General features: G+C 38.0%; 1 protein-coding gene across 2 annotated transcripts in view; it reads left to right on the top strand.

Moving 5' to 3' along the window:
• Positions 1 to 19,598, top strand: part of LOC103150468 (E3 ubiquitin-protein ligase MIB2-like) — a 32,273-nt gene extending 12,675 nt beyond the window's left edge. For both annotated transcript variants that reach the window (XM_016680723.1, XM_007570101.2), the window contains exons 3-13: positions 373 to 544; positions 9,058 to 9,164; positions 10,259 to 10,453; positions 11,097 to 11,239; positions 11,558 to 11,665; positions 11,756 to 11,860; positions 12,820 to 12,982; positions 13,575 to 13,708; positions 16,074 to 16,222; positions 16,515 to 16,671; positions 17,809 to 19,598. In XM_016680723.1, coding sequence (XP_016536209.1) covers positions 373 to 544; positions 9,058 to 9,164; positions 10,259 to 10,453; positions 11,097 to 11,239; positions 11,558 to 11,665; positions 11,756 to 11,860; positions 12,820 to 12,982; positions 13,575 to 13,708; positions 16,074 to 16,222; positions 16,515 to 16,671; positions 17,809 to 17,967 — 1,592 coding nt within the window. In that variant the 3' untranslated portion in view covers positions 17,968 to 19,598. The remainder of the gene's footprint in view (positions 1 to 372; positions 545 to 9,057; positions 9,165 to 10,258; positions 10,454 to 11,096; positions 11,240 to 11,557; positions 11,666 to 11,755; positions 11,861 to 12,819; positions 12,983 to 13,574; positions 13,709 to 16,073; positions 16,223 to 16,514; positions 16,672 to 17,808) is intronic.
• The last annotated feature ends 1,031 nt before the right edge of the window (positions 19,599 to 20,629 follow it).

The raw sequence follows: 20,629 nt of genomic DNA, 5'->3' as shown, positions 1-20,629 counted from the left end.
CACACACACACACACACACACACACACTGGAGCATTTTGCTCGACTTACAACAGTGTACTTCTGCTTCAGAAGCTCCTTCAATTAGTTCAGCAAAAGACAAAAAACGAGGCCTTGGGGCGGGGAGTATTTTGTTCAATTGTTTGAACCTCTTTGTTGTTCTTTACTATTTCTTGGCTTTAGATATTGTTATGCTTTAGCAAATTGCAGAGTGTGTCAAATAACCTGAATGTTTTGCTACATTAGTTGGGCTTGGTTTGGTCTGTTCTTCACACTGTAGGTAAAACTGTTTCCTTCAGTTAAAAATAGAAAACTGAAAATGTCAAGAATGTGCCCAGCCACTTCCTTGTCTTCACCACTTGTTCTGTTTGCAGGAGTCCGTCACTCCAATATCATCTGTGACAGCTGCAAGAAGCATGGCATCATGGGAATGCGGTGGAAGTGCAAAGTGTGCTTCGACTACGACCTGTGTACCCAGTGTTACATGAACAACAAGCACGACCTCAGCCATCCGTTTGAGCGCTATGAGACGGCCCATTCCCAGCCGTGAGTGCTGCACTTCGCCTTTAATTTGAACATCCTCTAAATTTCAATGACTTTGTAAGAATCTATGAAGAACCTTTCATGGCTCAAATCTTTTCCAGCCCAAAAAAGGAAGACAAGTTTCACTTTTTAAATGGTTAATATGGATGCACTCAAAACAGTCGTCTGTCACTTACACCTTCTTTTGCTTTCTTTTGGTTGATTGTGTGTCTCGTCAGCAGGGAGTGTGACTGTTGTTTGGTGCAGAAATGTAGTAAAATCTAGGTCTGTGTCACAGGTGAGTAATGTTGCTCAGAAAGGAGTCAAATTCACGTTTTTCAACTTGACGTCCAATTAAAGGAGAATTTTGCAGCTTTCAGAGCTGCATCTGAATGTCTCCAGCTTGAAAATCTAAAACACGTACACTCAGTTAACCGCGGCTGGATAATTCTGCCCTGAATAGACATTTATTAAGATACAATTTGAAATTTAAAAAAAGTCCTTATTTGTTTGATAACAAAATGTAAAAGAGGCAGCAGGACCACATCAGTACGAGATGATGCATAAAAGCTGCTTCGTATCAGCAGGTCAAACTTGGACGGAAATATTCCAGACTGATTACTGATTTATGAAATGTTTACTGCTTTGTTAAATATATTGCTAATTAGCCATATTATTACTATTCATAATTAAAGATGGACTCTGTTTATACAAGAACTGTCATTGAAAATTGGTGTTGCTTTCCCTAATTAACTAGTTATAATGCAACAAACCTTCAGGTGATCATAACACCTCTGGTGTCAATTTTGCTTTTATCACAAGTATATAAATGTATCTTGTTCACATTTATTTAAACAAGGCATATATGAAAGAGAGGCATATATCCTCTTTCATATGCCTCTGTCAGCTTTTGGCTAGAGCTGCTAGTTGGAATCAGGTTTGTTTCCAAATAAGCAGAAGATTATCTTCACAGTTAATTAAGTGGTTTGTGAAATGTTAAATAAAATTATGCAAAATTTGCCGACATCTCAAAAAAAGACAGATAATACGTGTAACCCAAAGATATTTAGTTTAAGCGCATGGTAAAATTCTTCATTTTACTACGCATAAGATTACTTGGCACGTTACTATGTGCCCAGTAATGTGTACTTGGCACAAACGTTATAGGCTAAAACCAGGAAAAGCACATCCCATCTATAATGCTGTAGGACTGTTATGTTGTCTCTGAGACTGTGGGTATTAAATTTGTTTTAATACCCACCAACAGTGAGAAAAACGGTGGTCTTTAAAACGAAGCACAATGAGTTATAAATAACCCCAAGAGAGTATGGAGAATTACGGTTGCTCATACCAGCATGGAACAGGATTTCAGAAAGCCTTAACAAAAAGTTTAATCCTCATTTAAAATAAAACCTTACTTTTATGTTCAATTCATTAGTGTCTTTTTTGTAGATTTGTAGAAATGTTTAGTGAGCTGAATGCAAGTGTCCTGTGAACCCAGATTTACTCGACTGAGTTGTCCCTTCAGAATCCTCTCTTCTGCATCAGTTCACAGCAACGCTCCAAACGGCTCGCGGCTCTGTCTGAATGTCAGCTGGATGGCCTGTTCTCATTTTAATGAGGTGATATGTATGACCCAGATTTCTTCTAGAGTTTAGCCTGGTGCAGGTCCAGCCCCTTTCCATTTATTTCCCTGAGCCCACTTGTCCAATGAATGCTGCAAATAGGTGAAGGAATCATGACTCACTGCTCTTTTCAATGTGACCGAGTCATCAGGTTTTGTTGTTTTTCCTTTTTTGGTTTGTTTTTGCCCCTCGAGAGGTTGGAAACTGGTCAGAACCTAGCTGGGATGAGCCAGGAAGTAAACACGAAATGAGAGAATCGAATAACTAACAAGAGCAGCAGGAAGCCCGGGTATTTTTTCAGTGCAAATCCAAAACAAAAGGCGATGGGAGGCCTGATTTGGAAAAATAACCCAATTAGGCTTTACTCGCATCCCGGTGTTTGTGGTTCTGCTCATTTGCACCTTTTATTATTTTTGAACATTTACAGTTTTATTATTTTTAACATTTACAGTTTAGATCAGACAACTGAAGATTCAGTGATTTTTTTTTTTCTATTATCTACTCAGTTTACTTTAAGGAAACGTAAGCATGTATTTCCAGTAATCAATATCTACTAGCAAATTGATTGTTTTTTTTAATCTGTATCATGAGATATAGCCTCGGTTAATCATATACTAACCAACTAATCCATGCAGTGATTAGAAGTAAAATATCTGGGAAATATTGTATAGGTCAGCATTTTTATATAATTATATTCCATTGCATGAAATTATAGGTGAGATTTGAGCATTTTAATAATAATGTGTCATCGTATTGAATACAAATACCTGGCTACATTGATAAATAAATTAATATATGGTTTGCGTACATTGGTAGAACATGGTACATTTACATATGTGAGATAGGAAGGTACAAAACAGGATTACAGATTGGCAAAGGGGAAAAGTGGTTTGGCCTGTAATCTACAATTTAGAACATTTACAATTCAATAAAGCAAAAATGTTTGCGATTGTAATGGAGATGCATATATTCAAAGTACAGTGAATTATTTATGTTTTAGTTGGGTGCTTGATTTTGCTTTCTTCACCGTTGGTTGGTGAAAGAACGCAACAGGAGTTACATCAATGATCTTAAGTGATTTCTTCATTTAACATTCAAACAGAATTAAAATGTAATTTTCTTTATTAAGAACAAATGATTAGTATTAGACAAAGATAGAAACAGCACTAGCACACTGTGAAATTATCAGTTTTGTAGCAATCTCTGTTTTTGAACAGCTTTGACCCATCAGCTGGTTTCAGATAGAAACCAGCTGATTCTGGTTTCTCTTTGAAACTGTAGCATAAGAAAATGCAACAAACATTCAAAAGATTTTTATTTGGCCTTCTTGCAATAATCTTTATTAATTCATATAGTAGCAATTAATCCTCATCAACTGCAAACATTTTCCTTATAAACAACTTTTTGAAGCTGTTCTTCCTCTCTCTTCATTTTGAACATACACTACATTGCCATAAGTATTTGCTCACTCATCCAAATTATTGTAATTAGGCGTTCCCATCACTTCCATGGCCACAGGAAGTGACTGGAACTTCCTGTGGCCATGGTGTATAAAATTACAGGTGTATACACGTGTATAAAATTAAGCACCTAGGCATGCAGACTGTTTTTACCAACATTTGAGAAAGAACGGATCGCTCTCAGGAGCTCAGTGAATTCCAGCGAGGAACTGTGAAATTTTCTCGCTCTTAAATATCTCAAAGGGATTATGTATGGTGTGGGGTTGTTTTTCAGGAGCTGGGCTTGGCCCCTTACTTCCAAAGAAAGGAACTCTGAATGTTTCAGCATCCAAATTAGATGTGTTAATAATGCTGCAAATAAAATATTAAATCCTAATTTTAAAGTAATTGTCTAAACCTACAGAAGTTTTTCAGTTGTTTTTTTTTTTTAACAGTAGAAATTATTTCCCGAAGAAGAAAAAGCAAAAAGGTCCAGTAATAGAGGAAACCTGCTTCTGAACTATAATGGCCTTACAAACACTGGAGTCCATTTAGTCTGTTGGTTTAAGTGAAATTTGACAGGATCTATTTTGAGATATTTGTCAGCATCACCTTTGAATGGGTTGACATCACTGACAGCACTCAGGGTTTCTGTCACTTTGCTTTTCTCTGAGAGGCGACTTTTATACAGCCACAAACTGGGACTGTATGTTAATGTGGTAAATGAATAAAAGACAGTGACTCAGTCAGTTTGGTGTGAAGTGAATTCAGTGTTATAGATGTCACTGAGTAAACCTTTGTAGATAGCCGTTTACATTTCTTACATCAGTATGTTTTATTTTTGAAACTTCATTTTGGTTTCGCACAAAGCAAGCCATGAGGTTCTCACAGTATGTTTACCCAGAGACAAAGAAAGGTTGACCAACCAAAAGTTTTGTGTAATTACTCATTTGAAATAATGCACAAGCTAAAGGCAATCTTCACCGGTATGGAGGGAAACGGAGTCAAGTCCAAACCCAGCTGCCTGTAACATCCAACTAGCCTCAAATGCTAACGAGATTTTATAGCGGCTGACATGTTTTAGGGCTTTTCCCAACAATTCACCAGTTTTAATCTTCTTGTTTTACTGTTGAATTAATAAGATATTGATACATTTTTGTGTATTCTTATTTGAAGCATTCTAGAAATGCCACAACCTTTTCACACCATTGCATCCCTAATAAATGGCGATTAATTTAACCGTAGTTTTTACAGAAGCATGCTTTTTTGTAACCACTATGCCCTTAAATTATTTTATTCTTCAGTGAGTAACACATGAGCTAATCATTCCTTTTTTGGTTTTAGTTGGTTTATTGCTCTGGGTTTTTGGTCTGTTAACCTGGATCCGTGTTTCTTTCTTTATTTTTTTTTTTTTTTGCACCATAAATATTTGTAAACAGCTAAATTGATCTTTGCAGTCGTTTTTTTCCCCCAGCACTTTCTCATACATCTCATGAGAATGTGCTTATGACACTATTGTTGAGATTGGCTGATTGCGTCGAATCATTTGTATGGTTATATTTATGAGGGATATTTATGTATTTGTTTTTATAAATTAAACTTTGTTTCCAGTTGCAGACTTTGCAAATTTCTCCAAAAATGATATTTTGGATTCTAACCAACGCTGAAACTGATTTCACATTCGGGACGTCACATGAAAGTTATTTGCTGTACTTGTCAGACAAACGGCGAGCGATATGTATTCCCCATTTTAACACACAATGGCTCTTTATTTTTAGACCACATTGACCCAAATTTCATTGACAGCATTTCAAAAGATTGATTTATATTCTGGCAATCATGAGACACACTGCTGTGTGCCCAGACTGCCAAATATAGCTTGGTTTTCTAATATGTGTGACTTATCTTAGAGCCAGGAAAGATTTATGAAAGGGGTGTTATTAGACTGTTTATTACGGAAACATGCGTGACGCCTTGAAGGCAAATTGTTGGAATTGCGGTTAATGAACGGGGCAGGTAAAACTCCAGCCTCCCGACGGTATGATGAGTTTCGCTTTCGTAAACATGGTGTGCGACGTGAGCCGGATGTACCGTGGACAAGTATCTCTTTATAATTACATCAGATTTAAATGGATTATCATGCTACCATTCTAAGATGTTCGGATTAAGAATTTCAGTTTCCGAGAAGATTTCCAGGTAGTATCGAGAGGCGAATCGTGAACAGGTTTAGGTAGAAGGAGATCTAATGCTGGCAAAGCATCTTTTATTTATATGTGTACATAAATATTGTTTCTTATTTTGCATTTGGAGTCCAGGGCAGCTCTGTCAGTGATCCATTTCATGAAGCTCGATGCTCATGCGGAGTCAGACTGTGGAACATCTCTGTGACTGCTGGACAATGCATCTGGAGGCATACGTCTGGACCATATGTTTACAAATAGCTGGGATGGCTTGTAGCTAGTTAATCGGCTCTTTCTTACACAAACAACACACATGCAGTTCCAGGGAACCAATCGGATCAAGTCTCTGTCTAATCCTTTACTCTGCACATAAAGCACTACACTGCTGCCACAGGATCATTGTTTGTTTTCCAGTCTGTGCTTGCGTCAAACCCATAACAGGGTGCGATATTTATTTATTTATTTATTTATTTATTTATTTATTTATTTTTTATGTTGATTTTGTAACCTTTAAGTCGAGCTTTTAATAAATATTTTTGCCTCATTTCGGCTGCAGGGAACAATTGGTTTTCTTTGCAAAATTCTTTAAATTTTTCATGCAGCTTCTCATTTCCATACTCTCAGCTCTGGTTCGCTGTTTAATTGTTCTTGAATGTGTTAAAAGAAATTAACTAGACACATTTGTTTTAATCTGGACATATTTTTTACTGGCTAGCATACCTCAGAAGGCACTGATATTAAAGGGATAGATCATAATTTCTAAAGTGAGGTTCTGTGTAAAGTTTATAAGCGGCTAACATTATATACACAGTAGATAATATAGTATCTTTGTTTAGCATAAATCGAGATGCTTATTTGCCTTATTTACATACAAACCAACAATTATGTAGACATGACACAGATGTAGTAGCTGGTGCAACACCAGTGGCCTTAGATGAAATCTAATATGAAAAGGAAGTGGTATGAAAAGCAGCAGTGTCATGTTGATTGGTAAGTGAAATGTTTTGTATTGATTTTTACTTTAGACTCTTGGCCCTTTTCTGATGAGCTGTTAGGTTCAGCTTGGGTTGAACCTAACATTTCTACTAAATGGCTTCATTTCTACTAAATGATGCCACCAAAATCAGATAAGTTACTAACTGCTTATACCTTTCATACAAAACCTCACTTCAAAACTCCTGAGACGTCCCTTCCATTTTCAAGCTGCCGGGTTTAATCAGACAAGTAGCTTAATACACAGGGCTCACTTTGCACTTTGTTCTGGCGTGTTTGTTGTAAGTATTGACGAGTGGTAGCTGAACCTGCCTGTGTGTCAGTAGGTGCAGGTCTTTGCTCTTGATCCTTTCTGTGATCGGGGTTGACATTTGGTTCAGCAGGATTACAAACGTTGATCCGTGGGGAGAGAGGCTGCAATTAAAAACAAATGTCAAGCGCTGAGGTCACGTTTCCCTGTCATAAAACTAGAACATCTGTCACTGCACATCCGCTTTTTGCTAAAGCTTCATAGCAATAACGAAGCTTTGCTGTCGTAAGCAGTGCTACTCTTGTTTGTTTTGATCATTTGAATCGGCCTATCAATCAGTTTTGCGTGACAAAATGCAATCTCATCATTTTTCCCACCCGTAAAGCTCTAAAAATAACCTTATTTCATTTTATAGATGGCGCATTTGTATATTTACGTTGGCTTTTACTTGGCAGCATGTGGATGTTTATGACTTGCCCTAAGGTGCTTTCTGATCGCTCTGCTGTGTAGGATTAGGCTAAAACCTCTGCACAGACCTGCCCGACCTCAGCCACACGCTGAGATTTACTGTTAGTTGGCTTTACGAGCCAAATGAGCAGCTATTTACCGCCGTAGCTCAGAGGATCCTGCAAACGTATCTGGCAACAAAAACTTAGCATGAAAGGGACCAGATATGCTGAGAAAACGTCTGTGTCCTTAAGAAGGAGTGCTCATAAAAGCTGTTCGTTCTTTCTTTCTTTTTTCTTTTTAAATTCCGTCTGATTTTAAATGACTTTGCGTTCGTCAGAGAGCTGTGTGGTTGCAATGGAAGCTGGTACTGGATCCTGTTGAAGTATGGGAATAGGCAGCTCCTTTGCAACCAGGCCTGACCAAATCTTCACAATAAGGTATGCCTCAGTTTTCTCTATAGAATGTCAATGTCTTGTTTTCTGAGGTCAATTCTAGTTTTGACAATTCTTTTTCTTTCTTTTTTTTCCCCCAAGGACGATTAGACATTAAGTAGAGAAAATGTGCTCCAGGGCAGACGTAGGAGTTTACAATCCGAAAGAACAAGAAGAAATTACATAATTGTCTTCAGTTTTGAATTAAAGCTTTTCTCTCTAACCTTTATCTGTGTTTATTTAAGCTCACAGAAGTGCATCCAAGTACAAGCTGTTTATTGAGCAGTTTGTAGATTCAACATGATTCGAGCTCTTAGTTTTGATGAATTTAAGTAATAGGCCAAAACTATTCTGATTTTTGTTTTTTTAAAAATAAAAAGAATATCTAACTACTTTGGTCTCTGGATGATGCTTTTATAATTCATGACATTTGATCTTATATTTGACTTATTTTTTAATACTTGTAAAAGACGTGGAAAGATTTTTTTTAATCATTTGTTTGTTTCTTAAAGCAGAACTAGCACTCCATCATGAGGGACCAGTAGATTAAATCCTCGACTTTAATATGTCTCACGTTCTGCCAGCATAACCAAATGGATGCATTATAGCACCGATGTTTTTGTCAACTTGACAATCTAATGATGAAGGTGGAATAAAGTTATGTGCAGTATTGTTTCTGTGTGTGTGTGTGACTGTGTAATGTCTGATGTTTGGAGTTTTTATCAGCATTATAAAACCTTGTGCACCTTGTTACAGGCATGCATTTATACATGTCGTTGTTGTGAACTATCGATTGTTGTTGTTTTGTCTGGAACCCCACCATTCCACACAATAGGGAAGTAATAAGTGAAGAATAAAGTTTTGTAATTTAGTACATTTATAGACTTTTGCAGAATTTCAACTCCTGTATAAAAACTGGCTACATAATGTAACCGCCTCCTTCAAAAAACCAATACATTATCAGTGAAGAGTTTTCTTCTTTTTTTTTTTTTTTTACGATGTAATAGAAGAAGCTAAGTCCTGTCAGTCAGCTGTTCTAAAATGTCCACTGCTGTGGTCTTACTTGGTATACTTAGTGTGCACTAAGATCATACCTATTAGAAAAATCAGTAGTTCAAGGTGTCTGCTCAGGTGTGAGCTGACACACATTTTCCTTCTCTCCATCACAGAGTGAACCTGACGCCGAGGCAGAACCTCCCACGCATCATCCTCAAAGGAATCTTCCAGGGCGTTAAAGTCGTCCGTGGACCAGACTGGGACTGGGGGAACCAAGACGGTGAGTGGAGTGTGTCTGTGTGTTTGAAGGAGGAGGGGCGAGGGGGGTCGGAGTTGTTCTCGTTACCGACCTGGTTGTGTTCATTTTGAAATTCCTCTTTGTTTTGTGCTGTTGCTTTAAACATGGGACTGTATGTGTTCAAAATGCCTCACCATGTGAATACCATTCTAACCGCACGCCTCAATAACCCGAAAAATGTTGCATCTGTGTGTGTCTGTGTGCACTTACACTGCCAGTGAGTCATCTGAGTCTGTCCCACAGATGCGCCAGCCTGTTTGTGTCAGTGTCTTTATCGAATCCTTGTTTTATAACGTGTTTTTTTTTTTTTTTTCTATTTGGGAGGGAGGGAGGGAAATGTCCCATTACTTGAACTCTGTGGTTCAGTTATTTGTGTATTAGTTGTCATCTGTGAACACCCGCACTTACATGTTCTTGCACAATGTGACTTTGTCATGTTTCTGTCTGTAATGCTTCCTCTTTCAGATAAGCACAGCTTTGCTCTCATGATTAGAGACTGAAATAAAAATGTTCGCTTGGTGATGTTCCCTTCAAAGAAAGACAGAGTGGTCATAATTTATTTTTTGCTTGTCTGAATCTGAATGAGTCAAAATGTCCTTTTGGTTTCTGCCCTGGGGTTTGGTTAACTCACTCATCAGGCTTAAATGGTGTGTTCAGCCAGTGCATGTGGGCCTTTCTGAGCATTCTCAGCTTCCCCTTTTTTCAAACAAGTCATTATGTAGTTCACTGATTTAGCTGGAGTTGATTAGAAGTAAAGCAATCGAGTGACTTAAATGGTTTAAAGACATCATAAAATACATGTTCTGACAAAATGGCTCTGAAATATATGTGTAGAAAGAATAATTTAAAGAAATAATGGGCAAGTGTGTTTTGTCAAGTGTTTAATCCATGGAAACATCACGTGTTGCATGTTTCTGTTCCACCCGGTGTTTTTTTTCATAACTATTATTTGCTATTCTGAAACATAATTAAATTTCACTGAGCTTTTCTTCCCACAAACTTATGCAGCTCCGCTTTTTGCACATCTCTTTTGTGTGCGTTTTTTTGTTTGTTTGTGTTTGTATTTGTGCGTTTAGGTGGGGAGGGTAAGGTTGGGAAAGTGGTGGACATTCGTGGCTGGGACACGGAGTCCGGCCGCAGCGTGGCCAGTGTCACCTGGTCCAATGGCACCACCAATGTCTACCGAATGGGCCACAAAGGCAAAGTGGACCTGAAGTACGTGTCGGATGGCCAAGGAGGCTTCTACTACAAAGATCACCTACCTAAACTTGGTCAGTAAGATGTATTGTTTCTATTACAAAAATATTCATCTTTCCACACTTTGTCCTTCTTTTGGGATTTTATGTAATGGACCAACGCAAAGTAGCAGTAGGAAAATAATAGATGATTTTCAATTTACAAATAATAATTTGAAAATTTACTTGTATCTTTATTTACCAATGTTCAGGTCTTGTCAGCAAATTCTGGATCCAGTTTTGGACCAGCTTTGCAACGAACATTTATTTTAGTAATTTACTATTCTCTGTTTTAAGCTTCTCCACAACCCTGTTCCCGGCTGCTGATATGTTAGTTTTAATCTGTAGAAACTCATCAGTCTTCCATCAGCTGCGTTTGTCCTTGGATGACATTTAATACAAGTCACTAAGCAGCTTTTTTATTTTTTTTTGAGGATATTTGCAGTAAATTTCAACAACAAAATGTTTTAGTTTGTTTTAGTTAGCATCATTAAGTTGGAAACTTTTACATTTTCAGAAATGGCTTTACAAGGCAAAACTGTCTGCCCAAACAAAACTTTTGACTTCGATTCAAGACCTGACAGCGTAGAAACATTAAGTCCAATATTTAAATGATTATCCTTCTGAATCTGTCCCCCGAGTATTGATGGTGTCTTTTTGCCGATTCCTCCCCATCCAGGTGAGCATGCGGAGCTCCAGCGCCAGGAGAGCGCTGATGGCCACTCTTTTCAGCAGGGAGACAAAGTCAAATGTCTACTGGAGGTGGAGATCTTGCGGCAGATGCAGGAAGGACACGGAGGGTGGAATCCCAAAATGGCAGAGGTACGAGACACATCCCATCCACCTCATGAGAACAGGCACCTTGGTTTCCTCGGAATGTAAAGTGCAAAATGCACTTCTTTTTGGTTTCCAGTTGGTTTGTCCTGTGCACATATTCAGTGAGAATGCAGTCACAAGTCCAGCGTGTACGCCCGCGTGGCTCGCAGAGACTTTATGTTATATAAGTGGTTCAGGTGGATGCCCTAATAAAGTGAAGGCAAACGGAGCATTCACGTTTCCAGTCACAGCTGCCAAAGGCAACGTTGAGGTCAGAGCAGCTGTGGGGGAACCTGGAGTGACACAACCTATTTATGTTTGCAGTACATTTGTCGGATCGGGACGGTTCATAGAATAACCGACAGAGGAGACGTCCGGGTCCAGTACAGCAACAACATCCGCTGGACCTTCCACCCAGGAGCTCTCACCAAAGTACGGAATCACAGAAAACCTGATCACATCTTCAGTATGATTTAAATTTAGCTCCCCAGATTTATTCATGTGTTTTCCCCCTTCTGACAGGTGAACACCTTTGGAGTTGGCGAACTGGTTAAAGTTCTGGATGAGCTGGAAAATGTGAAGAGACTTCAGGCTGGCCACGGGGAGTGGACGGACAGCATGACTCCTGTATGCTAAGTTTTACTTTCTATCTAACTCTAGTTTTATATGCTTTGATTTCTGGGCTAGTAAAACGAAGAACTAAAGTTTACACAGATCGTCTTGAGACTTTGAGTTCCTATTAATGCAGTCTTCCTTTAAAAAAGAGAAAGATGCTTAATTGAATTAAATTATTTGGTGAAAAGTCCATATTCTGATGTAAAAAAAAAAAAAAAAGTTTCCTTTGGGCTATATATGATCACAACTTTTATTTGTGAAAGTGTTGCTTGCCTTTTTATAACTTTAACTTGATCATCACCCCATGTCTGACTTACCTCACTCATACAACTAAAATGCACCGATCATAATTTTGTGGCTGATTTCTTTGAACTTCTAGAACCAACTTCAACAGATAGATTTTTTTTTTCCATTATTTTTTAAGAACAGTAACTATAAAAAGTGTTATACATTTATATCTAGCCTTTCTGTTGTGCTTATTTATGTTAGCATCAGGGAGAGGGTGTACAGCAAGACTTTTTTATTTTAAAATACATTAGCATATTAAGCTGTTAGCTTCTTATGTTAGAGGTAAATGAAGTTTGTGCATCACCAAACCACCTTAATATGTATGTTTTCTCTGGACAATAAAAATACTTTCTGATTTCAAAAAGGCTGCAAACATTTCAAAATCTAGTATGTTCTCAGAGAGATGGATAGAACAGATTTACTTTGCTGTAAGACCTTCAACCTTACTGTTATCTACTAAAAGTCTATTTCTCTCACTATGCCTTAAACCACTGATAGGTCTGGACATGTCATAAAAATGCAACTCCATTTAAATAGCTTCTCACATTGCTCTTACTCTGCTTTGTAAAACCTTTCTGATCCTGTATCCAAATTAGAAATGGAACATCTCTAAATTACAACACGAATAGTAACCAGACTACATTCTGCAGGATGTTTGTTAACTTGGTGCCTTTTGTCTGTAGGTGCTTGGCCAGGTGGGAAAGGTGCTGAAAGTTTACGCTGACGGTGACCTGCGGGTGGCGTTTGGAGGTCAGACGTGGACGTTCAACCCGGCGTGCCTTACGGCCCAGCCTGCAGAGGTTGATGCCAACCTCATGACGGCCGAGAACCCCAATGAATCTGGAAGTAAGGCCTCTGCGGGAATCCAGGGGGCCCGACTCAAACGCTATGCTCTTTCAGTCCTCTCCAGCCTTCCTCCTAGCTCCATCTCTGCTTTTGCATGCTTCCTCACACAGGCTGCCAATAAGGGCCTTCTCTTTTTCCTTTTATTTTTTTTTTTCCATTAATGTGCGAACAAGGTGTCTGTTTGTTTAAGCGCTCTTCCCCGTAGCATGTTACGGTCCAGTGTGCTGACAGCAAGACGCTTTGGCAGCTCAGCAGACATTTGTCATCATGTCTGAAGTTCTCAGCAGCCTCTTGATGATGGCATACTCTGTGTTTATGTTCGCCTCACTGGATGGAAAGGTGCTAACATGCCAACGTGTGAGTGTGTGTGTGTGGTCAGATTCACTTTGCATGGAAGGGACATTTTGACTCATTCCTTTGGTTTTGCTCAGTTCTGACAGATTCATTAACCGTTGCAGCATTCAGATTTTGCCCCCCCTCTCCGAACATCCTTTGCGGTTAACGTTTGGATTAAAGAAACTAACATTTTCCCTCCTTCTTGTGTCTTCCCTTCCCACAACCTCTCCTTTCTCCTCTTCCTCTATCTTTTCAGGTACTGTCATCTCCGTGCTGGAGAAGCTGCTGTCTCAGTCCACGGAGCAGGACAACCCGGGCCGGCTCGTCATCGAGGCAGCCCACGGGAGTGCCAACAAGGTGCGGGAGTTGGTGCAGAAGTATCCCGACAAGGTTAGCGCAACATGCCTTCGCTTTGCTGCAGTCTGGGGTGTGACTCATTGATTTGAGAGACAAAACTGCGAGTTGATGTGCAGACAGATTCTTCTTTTTTTTTTTTTTTGCATTCTGATTATTTTTCACATCTTCCTCTTTTTTGTTACATGTGTTTTCTAAAGAAAAAAGAAATGCAGAAAACTTCTGCACACAATAATGACAAAGTAGAAATGATCTGTTGGAGTTTTTTGTTGTAAATTAATCAAACAATCTAAAGATGACTGAAAGAAATCATACATACAACCGTTAATAGCTGTTTATACTTATCCTTCAATACTTTGTTGATATATTGACTTTAGTGGTGGAGTGCATTAGCATTAGCAATGATTGACCTTCTGGATGGTCCCGTCTCCACAAGAGAACTCTGGATCTACTCCCATTGTGACCACAAGACTTTTGCCTTCTAGGTCAAAAGTCTCATAATTTCGTTATTTTTTTAATTTTTTATTTGGTTAATTCAATTTATGTCATTGTGTTAACAATGTCACTTGTAAACTTTTCCCCATATTTGGCATTTGTGTGTCTATTTTTAGTAATTGTAAAATCTCAATCCAAACATCTAAAAAAGCATGAAAGGGAAGTATAACTCAAAGCCTTTCATATGTTTTTGTGATAAAAAGATAAGGAACATCGGAAATGATGCCAGAAAGCACAGATTGATCAGGATTACCAGCATGTTTAGCCGAGTTCCCCAAAGCTTTGCTTGGAAACAGTCATACAAATTTAGGAAAATGCTAACCACTACTTTTTAAAAAATGTTTTACATTATGGATCTTCTACTCCAGGCCTCAAGGGCCTCAAGGGCCTCAAGGGACTCAAGGGGCTCAAGGGGCTCAAGGGCCTCAAGGGCCGGTGTCCTGCGGCGTTAAGATGTGTCTCAGAGATCCATCTAAAAATCACAGGACATTAATGACCCTTGATGACTGGATTTGAAGACCCCAGTTTTAAAACCATATCTTCTGGTGTATATAAGTGCCTTTCTAATGAAATACAATATACACTTTGTTTGTGATAAAGCTGTTTTTTATTTTATTTTATATATATATATATTTTTTTACCTTTTTCGTACCTTTACACTTGCTTCACAAAGAAATGATTACACCATTGCTGTGTTTTATGTGCAGGGAAAGTTCTTTCTAAGGATTAAGTGAACCTCGTAAATGGAGCTCTGTGACCTTCAGTCGGACAGAACGTGTTGTTTCCCAGTGATTTGGGGAAAAAAACAGACCTTTTCCACATAACCCATGTGCAGTACTTATAAACTGAGGCTACAAAAAAATTTAACAATCTGAACTCTTGTTTGAGGAGAAACACGTTAAACATGCTGCATCCTGACAGACTTCTCTTTATACTGATTCTTAAATCGTCATGCCTATTTTTACTTTTATTCTTTTTTTACAAATAAAATTTATTGTTATTTATTGTTTTTATAACTTCGAGTATTTTGGAAAGCGTGTCTACGTACGATGCATCGTAAAACTATTGACACCCCTGGAAGTTTTTAACGTTTTTTGACATTAAAGCCATGTCAACATTTGGAGCTGTTAAACACAAGTTTATTACACACTTATAAATTATGCATTTTAGTTTCTCTGCTACTTCTAGAGCTGCCATTAATGATTATTTTATTTATTAATGTATCAATTATTCTCATGATTAATTGATTAATCAGATAAAAAAAATCACACATTCTACAGATTTTTCATTAAACCCTATTAGCCTTTTTTAAATACAGTTTTAGAAATGCATAAAAAAATGGAAATAAACAAATAAAGAAAATGAACATTTTCTTAAATTTCTACACTAGTATTCCTTTAGTAAATCTGAACCAGGTGAAGCTAAAACTTTAGTACTGGAGGAGCTTTGGCTAAAACATATTTATAGACATTTTTATCTTAAAGCAAAATATCTATATATTTTTGTACAGCTTCGGCTTAATTACTGTTCTGAATATGTTGTTTTCTTCACCTTTGTTTAAGTCTGTATACTAATTTAGTTGACAACTTTTTTTTTTTCCTAATTTATTCATCCGATTGTTTCAGCTCTAATTGCTTCAAACCTGTGTAAAGCACGTTGAAGTTTGTTGTTATTAAAGTGGAAAGGTTTTAAGTTGGACGAACACTTTTGCTGCTGTGTTTGTTGTTCCCCCTCGGTTCCGTTCTGCCATGACTGCACCGCCTGGTGGGATTATCTCCCGTCACGTGTATGACGAGCACGGTTGTCCATACGCAGATTATTTCCTGCCAGTGTTTGATCAGCTCTGTTGGTGCGCGCTGCGTCTCTGCTTCGGATGAATCTCCAGCTGTGTCTGTGCTCCTGCCAGGTGGATATCAAGAACCAAGGCAAGACGGCTCTGCAGGTCGCCGCTCACCAAGGCCACACAGAGGTGGTGAAGACCCTCCTGCAGGCCAACAGCTCCGTCGAGGTCAAAGACGAAGATGGAGACACGGCTTTACACTACACTGCCTTCGGGTGAGGGCGCATTCATGTTCCAGTCCTGCATTCGTTTGATTAAATGTTTTGATTAGGGCTGCAGCCGACAATCATTCTAGTCATCGATTATTCCGTCGACTGTTCTGATGATTAATTGATTAATCAAATAATAAAAAAAAGTTGGCAGAATTTTTTTCCGTATACTCCAGTTAACAGTTAATCGATTACTAATTTAGTTCACAATTAATTCCGTATTTAATAAAAAAAAAAAAAGAATACTTGCCAATAAAAAGGATGTATAATTTACCTGCATTGGTTTGTTTTGACTCAGTAACCAGGCTGAGATTGCACGGCTGCTGCTGAGCAAAGGGGCGAATGTCAACGTACTGAACAACTCCATGTGCACAGCGCTCCACATCGCTGTCAACAAGGGCTTCACTGACGTGGTGCGAGTGCTGACTGAACATGCGGCTGACGTCAATCTCCAGGTGAGCGGGTGCAGGGCGCTTACCTCTCCAGCATTAACGACAATATGTTGTACTATACATGCAGGCCGTGGAAACAAAAAAACACCCTCGTCACAATTAGTCAATTTATTACATAATAAATTAAAATGAGCTCAATAATTTCTGCTCTGGCAATTAATATTTTATTTTCATGATAATCCATTTTATTTATGGTTTGGTTATTTGTGGTTTTTATTTCCATCTTACTTATTGGATTTGTTTTTTTTTTTTTATTTTGTTTATTTGAAATGTCTCCAAGTCCGAGTGCTGATTTCTTTACAAAATCAAAGTGTCTTATTATGCCATTATCATTATATTACTTGAAAATGTTCTCAAACCAACAATATTGTCATTTATCACAATCGTTAGTGGGACAATTTATTATCCAGCAAAAAATTTTATTGTGACATGCCCAACTCTAATTGATATATATTTGTTTTTTACCACTTTTGGTGGTTGTTTCAACTTTGACTTATTGAAATAGTGACAGGATTGTTGAAATATCTTGGGAAGAAATTCAAAATGTTGTATCATCAGACATCGTAGTCATGGATACAGAGATCCTACTCTGTCTGGACATGTTTTGGATATAGATTACCTATTTTTCGACTGATCATGGGTGAATTCATCTGTCCTCTGTCGTTCATCCATTTTTAATCTTTCTCTTGTTCCTTTTGAATTCCGTAGAAATGAAAAAAATTGTTGGAACTCTGTGTATAAGTATATTTATTTATAGATTTTCTGACCCGGTGTTACTGTCTCATTAAGATAATGTATTTGTTTGAACAGAGTTTTTTCAGATGGTCTAACATGCCTGCAGCCTGGCCCTGATTTGCCTAACTAACTCAGTTTATTCTGCCTGAATGGTTGGCTACTCAACTAAAAACATGTCAGCCTGGAGTGTGTTTGTGTTTTATCTGTGACAAATGTGCATATGGTCTATTTCTCTGTCTGCTTTTGCACTGACTTGGAAAAATATTTCATGGAAGGTATTCAGAGGTCTTCAGACTAAAACAAACTTTTGCTTTTGATTATCGTTGAACAGCATCCAGGTTCGGTTTTCTCTTAACTTATGCAACATCTTTACTGACCGTGCTGCCTGTCAACTTACTCTGTTAGGATTCATATGGGGACACGCCGCTCCATGATGCCATTGCCAAGGATTTCCGCAGCATCATTGAGATCCTGGTCGTAGTGCCCAACATTGACTTCACCCAGCAGAACCACAGAGGCTTCAACCTGCTTCACCACGCCGCCCTCAAAGGAAACAAACTGTAAGTGGGAATCACATACAAAGATTAAACTCTGAAATCACTGAGCACTGAAAATCAGGGGAAATCAAAGCTAATCAGTTTAAGCAGATAAGAATCAAATAATAGTGTAATTTCTACATGTCGAGTCCCTTCCATCTATCTTTTCTATTAGGAAAATGCAGAGTAATTTTTATGCAGCTACACTTTCCACATCGTTCTGTATCCTGCTCTTTTGCAGCATCATTAGTTTGAATGCATGCGTCTCATGTTTGGAAATGATGTTTTTTTTTGTTGTTTTTTTTTCTGTGTGTGTGGGAATCTCTCCTGTGAGTTCAAATGAGGATCCCAAGGTCAATTCTCAACGCTATCTGTTACAGATAGCTTGCAGAGAGCTCGTCTCCCACACAGTTGTTGCTGCTGTCAGCAGGCTGGGAGTCAATATCTCTCAGAAATGCAGCAATCTGTATTTTTTTTTTTGGCTCTCTATGCACACACACTTGTACTCAAAATTGTTCCCAGACTATATGCAGTAACCTCACCGTTTCGCGGGGACAAATCAGATAAAACATTCCAGGAATCCAAACAAGCTCTCATCACAGTCTCAGAGAGCGTTTCACAGGAAGGACAAGCTTACTGCCTACTTTTCTGACATCAGTATATATTGTAAATACCAGGGAAAAGTATTTGTCGCCTTTTTTCTTTGTCGTCTTTCTTTTTTTTTTTGTCTTTTTTGTCAGCTTGCTGTAGTTAACAGAATCATAAATTCTGCTTCGTGCAAGAACATTATGAAGGAGAATATCTAAATATCAACTCAAGGTTGTTGAGTGGCCCAGTCAATGTCTGGACTTAAGTATCACGGTGCTGTGGCACGACCTTGAGCAAGCTTTTTTTCTAATGGCTGAAAACTCTCCAATGTAGCAGAATCGTTATTTAATCAAAAACATTTAAGACAAACAAGTAAAAACAGAAGATGAAAAGGTTCACATCATTTTTAATAGCATCAGATGCATGTTAGTAGAGAATCCAAGAGAACGATACTTAAATAATTAGCTCATATTAATACAACCCATTAAGATCTTCTTGATATGTATGTTGCGATATTGATAAATTATGATATATTTTGCAGCCTCAATCTGCCACGAAAAATTTACAGACAGTAGAGACGCCATGGACTTCTCTGTTTTTCATATGTGCTCTCATAGCAACCAGCCCTCACTTCATCTGTGTGTGTATGTGAGTGTGTGTGACTACTGCTATACGAAACAATAAACCAGGTATCTGAATGTTCTCTCTGTGGTTAGTCACGCAGGATAATGCCATCCCTTCTTGTCCCCGTTGCTTAAAAGCTTGAAAGGCCCCTGAAAGGTGCAATTAGTGTATCTTATTTGTGCGAGGTGTGTATCGCGGCGTTCTCTGTAAACATGCCATTAGCGGTAAAGTGGATTCCTGTAATTTTAGCACAGCTGATAATTTATTAGGTTTAGAGAAATCTAGTGAAACATGCTACTTTCATAATAAAAACATGTGTGAATGATATAAACAGATTATGAACGATAAAGAAAGCCACTTTCTTTATACTTAATAAAATTAATTTCTTTATGCTTGCCTAAATTTCTTTATGCTTGGCTATATGTGACCAGTGTCTGACACTTCCACCAAGCATCTTTGATACTGGTCACTTATAGGCTCCTTAGTTTTCTGTCTGTCTGGCACAGAGTGTAAATCTCAATCACAAACTGGGCATAAAACTGACCAGGCAGGAAGAGACTTAGTGGATTACTCACAGTGTGTTTTCACAATGACAAGGTCTCATCCAGACATGATATAACTGTTCTACTTGTTTCTGATTTTGATGTTTAATGTCCACTCTGAGCACGTTGGGTCCAGTCAGCACCCTCGTTTCCACTAAGTCTCTTCATAAATGCTATTAAAATACTTGAAAAACACAACTATTTATAGTCCTGAATAGTACATAATACTGATTGGTGACTGAGAATCAATTGTAAATGATGCCCCCAAAGTCCACCATATGTCGGTGTCAGCAATATTGTATTTATGCCATGTGCATAGAGCAAAATATGCCAAAGTAATGGACACAAAGAGAAGCAAACTTAAGCTAAAAATGACAAAGATAATCTCATAGAAACAATAAAACAAAAATAGAAATGGAATAAACACTGCAAAGTAAAAAAAAAAAACTGTAAAATGAAATGAAATATAAAAAGAGAAAATGTGAATCTCTACTTCAGTTGAAAGGCAAATGATCATGGTGGGTTTTTAAATGTACCCTAATGTCTATTGTTCATATAGATTGGTGAGCTATTCCATCATTTATAGCACTTATAAACAGATGTACGTTCTTAAAAACACAGGAAGTCAGTTTAGTGATGATAAGCCTCTGCTTATAGTTCCTCTTAATATTCAAATAGCAAAATATTGTACCTTTTGCAAGCAATGAAGTAATGACTGATCTAAGTTGACATACTGAGAATTAGTCATCTGAAAGTGTTGACATAAAGGCATGGATACTTCCTTCGGTGTCTTCAGGCAGTAAAGCAAATCCTTACACTGGCAAAAAGTGAAATCTGGAGAAGAGCGAGTTTGACACCTGAACAGGTTTGATTTTATGAATTTAAAGGAGCCATCAAGAAATACAAGATATATCAAGGTCCTTAACCAAGGACCGA

The sequence above is a fragment of the Poecilia formosa genome, unplaced genomic scaffold (assembly GCF_000485575.1).
Source record: "Poecilia formosa unplaced genomic scaffold, Poecilia_formosa-5.1.2 Scaffold255, whole genome shotgun sequence".
Lineage (NCBI taxonomy): Eukaryota > Metazoa > Chordata > Actinopteri > Cyprinodontiformes > Poeciliidae > Poecilia > Poecilia formosa.
The sequence above is the reverse complement of the archived record's forward strand: the minus strand, read 5'-3'. Positions and strand labels throughout refer to the sequence as shown.